This window comes from Capsella rubella, unplaced genomic scaffold (genome assembly GCF_000375325.1).
Source record: "Capsella rubella cultivar Monte Gargano unplaced genomic scaffold, Caprub1_0 scaffold_4, whole genome shotgun sequence".
Classification (NCBI taxonomy): Eukaryota; Viridiplantae; Streptophyta; class Magnoliopsida; order Brassicales; family Brassicaceae; genus Capsella; species Capsella rubella.
This window is the reverse complement of record NW_006238920.1, coordinates 1,265,997-1,271,872: the sequence shown is the minus strand read 5'-3', so window position 1 is coordinate 1,271,872 and position 5,876 is coordinate 1,265,997. Positions and strand designations below refer to the sequence as shown.

Genomic DNA, 5,876 nt, shown 5'->3' with positions numbered 1-5,876 from the left:
CGAAGAAAGAACAGCGACCTCTTCTTCTTCTTCTTCTTCTTCTCTCTCTCTCTTCCTTTGAAGAAGATTTTTTTTTTTATATTTGGTTTTCAAGAATTTGCTGAAACACAAAACTCTCACACTCACAAGAGAGCAAAAGAAGATATATATAAAATATAAAAGAAGAAAGAAGCCTAAGACAAAGAAAGCTATATAGAAGAGAAAACGATAGCTATAAGCTTCTCTGCAACTCCAAGGTTTGTTATAACTTCTCCTCTCTATCTCTCTTTATCTAATATTACCATATATGTAGATGATGACCGAAGCTGAAAGTGAAAACCTTAAAAAGAGTTACAAGAAAGAGATTGTAGAAGAAACTAAAACTGTATATATAATACCTAGTTGACTAGCTCCTCTCTCTCTCTCTCTCTCTTTCTTTTTCTTGATTTTTTTTTGTGTTTTTATAAGATTCTTTGTGTTTTGTCTGAATCCTTACAGGATCGATCCAAGAGCTTTGGAGAGAAAGAGATATATAATGAAGAGTAATTACAAGAATCAAGAATTGATATGGGTTTAGTTACTACTACTACTACTACAACTCTTCTTCATCATCAGGATTTAGATTCTTCTTCTTCTATGTCACAAGATTATCATCACCATCATCATCACCAAGGAATCTTTTCCTTTTCTAATGGATTCCACAGATCATCATCAACTACTCATCAAGAGGAAGTAGATGAATCTGCTGTCTCCGGTGCTGCTCAGATTCTGGTTTATGAGTCATCAGCCGGGATGTTGTCTGAAATGTTTGCTTATCCCGGCGGTGGCGGTGGTGGTGGCTCTAGTGGAGAGATTCTTGATCAGTCTAGTACTAAGCAATTGCTAGAGCAACAAAACCGTCACAACAACAACAATAGCTCAACTCTTCATATGTTATTACCAAACCATCATCAACAACAAGGTTTTGCTTTCACCGACGAAAACACTATACAAGAACAACAACAACAACACTTCACATGGCCATCTTCATCCGATCATCATCATCAACAACAAAACCGAGATATGATCGGGACCGTACACGTGGAAGGCGGGAAGGGTTTGTCTTTATCTCTCTCATCTTCATTAGCCGCAGCTAAAGCCGAGGAATATAGAAGCATTTATTGTGCAGCCGTCGATGGAACTTCTTCTTCTTCTAACGCATCGGCTCATCATCATCAGTACAACCAATTCAAGAACCTTCTTCTTGACAACTCTTCTTCTTCTCATCATCATCATCATCAAGTCGTGGGACATTTTGGTTCATCCTCATCATCTCCCATGGCTGCTTCTTCCTCCATTGGAGGGATCTATACGTTGAGGAATTCGAAATACACCAAACCGGCTCAAGAATTGTTGGAAGAGTTTTGTAGTGTTGGAAGAGGACATATCAAGAAGAACAAACTTAGTAGGAACAACTCAAACCCTAATACTACAGGTGGAGGAGGAGGTGGCGGCGGAGGTGGAGGTTCGTCGTCTTCCGCCGGGACAGCCAATGATAGTCCTCCAATATCTCCGGCTGATCGGATAGAACATCAAAGAAGAAAGGTCAAGCTATTGTCTATGCTTGAAGAGGTAACGTTTTCACATTTATTTTTCTCTAACCAAACTAATTAATTTTTCTTTTAATGAACCATTCTAATGATTGAATTGATCAAATAAACCAATTTCATATCAATAACTACAATATTGAATTTTTTTCTTCGTGATTTTTATTTTTCATTTTTCAAATTCTACAATTAATTTTGAATCTACCAATATTTCATAAACTCTATTTTCATAAAAATTTTTTAATGTATTGAGAAAGACCGACTGGTACAAGAGCACGACACATGCTCTAGTTGGTAAAGCCTGATTACGCAATCCTACCATCACTTATATAATTTTTCTAACTAATATCATTATACTGGTGTTACAGTTTGATTTGATATATATTAATTCATAATTTTGTGTCATGCGTTTGGTGGCATTGCTTAATCAAAAATTTAACATAAGAAATTAAATTATGATTAGTTTAAGTGATTTAGTCTTCAACCACAAAAATTTAAATAATTAGAGACTTCCCTTCTCCATATAAGCTACCTTCACTACGTAACCAAAACTAGTCCTTGAAGTTACTTCATTTATTTATCTTACAATACCATTTTGTCGTTGACATTATCTAATTATCTCAAGATTATAATTTCACTTTTATGTTCTAATTATTAATGACACCATAAATTGTTACTAGGATATAATATTGTCGTAACGAAATAGTCTCTTAAGGTTTGTATTGTATCTTGGAAAATATGAGATAATTAATATAAACAAACTAAACATTTCATTTTTATAAAATCTTGATTTTGTAGGTGGACCGACGGTACAACCATTATTGCGAACAAATGCAAATGGTAGTGAACTCATTCGACCAAGTAATGGGTTACGGTGCAGCGGTTCCTTACACGACATTAGCTCAAAAGGCAATGTCTAGGCACTTCCGTTGCTTAAAAGACGCGGTCGCGGCTCAGCTTAAACGCAGCTGTGAGCTTCTAGGGGACAAAGAAGGAGCAGGAGCTGCATCCTCTGGCCTAACCAAAGGCGAAACGCCGCGGTTGCGTTTGCTAGAGCAGAGTTTGCGTCAGCAAAGAGCGTTTCATCATATGGGTATGATGGAGCAAGAGGCATGGAGACCGCAACGTGGTTTGCCTGAACGCTCCGTTAATATCCTTAGAGCTTGGCTTTTCGAACATTTTCTAAATCCGTAAGTTCATTTTTATCTCATCCCTTAAACGCAATAATACTTTACCTACTCTCTTATTCTTTGTTACTATAAAATATAATTTAATCTTCTTGAATGTTTGACTGTATATTATAAAATACTATAGACTACCACTATATACATAATTGATATCAAGACTTTCACTCATAATATGTTTATTAAATTAAGTTATGAAAGTGACAATTTTTTTTTTTTTTCATACTGAGTTTGGCTTTGCGGGAAGAATATTTCAATTTCAATGATTTTTATTTCTCAAGAAATTGAATCTTCTCGATTTTTTTTGTGTGGGAATAGTCCAAATTAACAATGTTTTGACCTTGGGATTTTCAAGAAAATTGTGTGTGTTTTTGGTGTATATATTTATATAAGTATAAGTTGGGTTTGCATGGCAAAGGGGATTAAAATAATTAATGGAACAAAAGAAGTTTTCAGAGTGAGAGATCACAAACTTTTATGCTTTGGGATCATCTCTGTCTCTGTCTAAACCCTTTCTTTACAGTTTTTTTTTTTCTTCTTTAATTTGTTTTAAACTTTTTTTTCTTCCATACATTCTATTATCAAAAGAAGTAATATTTTCCATTAACATAATTACAAAAAATAGCTCTCAGATTTGTCAGTGGTACAGTGTCATTGGTATATTGTCTCTTAAGAAAGAAAGAAAAAAAAAACTAAAAGCTGAAAAAAGTAATTTCTTCTTTCATTATTCATCAGTACTTTCTCTATTTAATGTCTGCAGAAATTTTACTATTTTGTTGTTAGTGAAGTAAAGAAGAGAATAGTTGTACATAGTAGTGAAAATAAAATGAAAATTGAGAAATTGCTTCAAATTCCTGTAATCAGCTTTATCTTTTGTCTCCCTTTTAGATTCTCACGCCATTGTAAGAAGAAAAAGTTTGTACCTTTTCTTGCATCTACTTGATTGTGTTTTTTTTTTCTTGCTCTTATCTCATCTCTCTATAGAGTATAGATAGATATAGGAAAATAATAATACGAATTATTGAGTTTAGGGTTATAAAAGATTGTGAAGTCATTTTCTGGTCTCTTTCTCAGGTACCCAAGCGATGCTGATAAGCATCTCTTAGCACGACAGACTGGTTTATCCAGAAATCAGGTCAGCCTTTTTTAAAATCTATCTATCTAGATTCCTAGTTACATACATGCATGTATTATATTTATAATTATAAATGTGTTTTCATGATAATGAATCATAATACTTATTTACATGTTGTACCTTAAAACACAATTTACCATATATATCAATCATTTCATCATGCATAAAAAAAAAAAATCTGACATGAGTGTGTGGTCTCATGTCTCATGTCTATTCTTTTGCATGGGGTTTTGTATATGATGAAATAAATCAGATTTTTTTTCTTTTCTTGGGGGTTCGTTTTTGTTTTTTCGCATTTATTAATACATCATAACACTCACTTACTCACACACACACACACAAACAAGAGATGTAAAGACTCAATGACTCAAAGACAGTCATAGTATATTTAAAAGTACATGAAAGTTTGAAGCTTTTATTTCAATTAGAACTACTAGAACCTCAAAGTCTTGTAAACATTGATTATATATGTACATCCCAAATTTAATACATTTTGGATGATGTATGCATTATATTTCCTTTCAAAAATTATGTTTTGATATTTTTTCTGATTAAAATTTATAATCCTATAAGATTTTTTTTTTATATCCTCAAATCAAATTAGTAAAAAGAAAATTCAAAGGTTAACCTTTTTGCATAATTATAATATACGTTTGAGAAATTTATTCGATGGTTATATAATTTGTACTGCATTCATATCATTTTAAGTCAAGTTTTAGTAAACAAAATGTGGTTTATTTCTTCTTCTTTTTTGTCAATGTGGTTTATCTCTATTAAGTGATAATTTGCATGTTTAAATTATCACTACAGTCTTTATAAAAAAATACAAAATATTATTAACACATATATTATTTTTTATTTCTCATAATTTCCTTAATGATGCATGACTAAGATTATGTAAATTTTGTTTAATTGTATGTGTAAATGTGTTGTTCTTGAAAACACTACTACTTATATATGAAACATAAAATATTGTCTAGAAAAACTAAACATTTTTCAGGTAAAAGGAAGGAGTGTTAAATTTTTCCACATATATATCCATAATTATAATTTTTTTTTCTTCTAAAAAACAATTAAAACATCTTAAAATACTATATTTAAACTTGTTAAAACTTTGGAAATTATGATTAATCTTGGTCTATTTTTGTTTTTGCAGGTGTCAAATTGGTTCATAAATGCTAGGGTTCGACTATGGAAACCAATGGTAGAAGAGATGTATCAACAAGAAGCAAAAGAAAGAGAAGAAGAAGAAGCAAATGAAAATGAAAATAAAAACGAACAACAAAGAAGACAGCAACAAACAAACAACAACAACAACAACAACGACACGAAACCCAACAATGAAAACAACTTCACTACTCATGTCATAACCACACAAACTCCAACGACGATGACATCGACACATCACGATAACGACCCTTCATTCCTCCCTTCCATCGTCGCCGCCGCTTCTCACGGCTGCTCGGACGCCTTCACCGTCACCACGTGTCATCAGCAAGACGTCGTCGTCAGTGACTTCCACGTCATCGATGGTGCTGCTAATGTCATAAGATTTGGGACCAAACAGCCTGGTGACGTGTCTCTTACGCTTGGTCTACGCCACTCTGGCAATATTCCTGATAACAACAACAACACTTCTTCTTTCTCCGTTAGAGACTTTGGAGATTTTCACTAGTCTTCTTCGTTTCTCATCACATTTATTTATCCCATAATTTTATTTTTATAGTGAATTTGTTTTTTGGTTGATTCTATATATATGTTTTTAAATTTTTCTTTTCTTCTTTAGTTTCTTTTTATATATTTTTTTTTCTGTCTTTTCTGTCGTAAGAAGAAGAGAGATATATACATATCCTATAACCAAAGTTCGATACATATAATTATGCACATATATTTATTTATTTATTTTTCGTTTTCGAAATTGATATTCTTATGTTTCTGTAATTTTACTTGGTGTAAGGTTAAGATTATGTATATATTTTACTAAAACTAAGT

The 5,876-nt window shown here is 32.4% G+C and overlaps 1 protein-coding gene across 1 annotated transcript; it reads left to right on the top strand.

Moving 5' to 3' along the window:
- On the top strand, positions 1-5,653 carry LOC17890011 (BEL1-like homeodomain protein 4). The gene is made up of 5 exons (XM_006293743.2): positions 1-236; positions 478-1,590; positions 2,364-2,755; positions 3,824-3,884; positions 5,041-5,653. The coding sequence occupies exons 2-5, from the start codon at positions 547-549 to the stop codon at positions 5,557-5,559; spliced, it is 2,016 nt and encodes a 671-aa protein (XP_006293805.1). The 5' UTR covers positions 1-236; positions 478-546; the 3' UTR covers positions 5,560-5,653.
- The last annotated feature ends 223 nt before the right edge of the window (positions 5,654-5,876 follow it).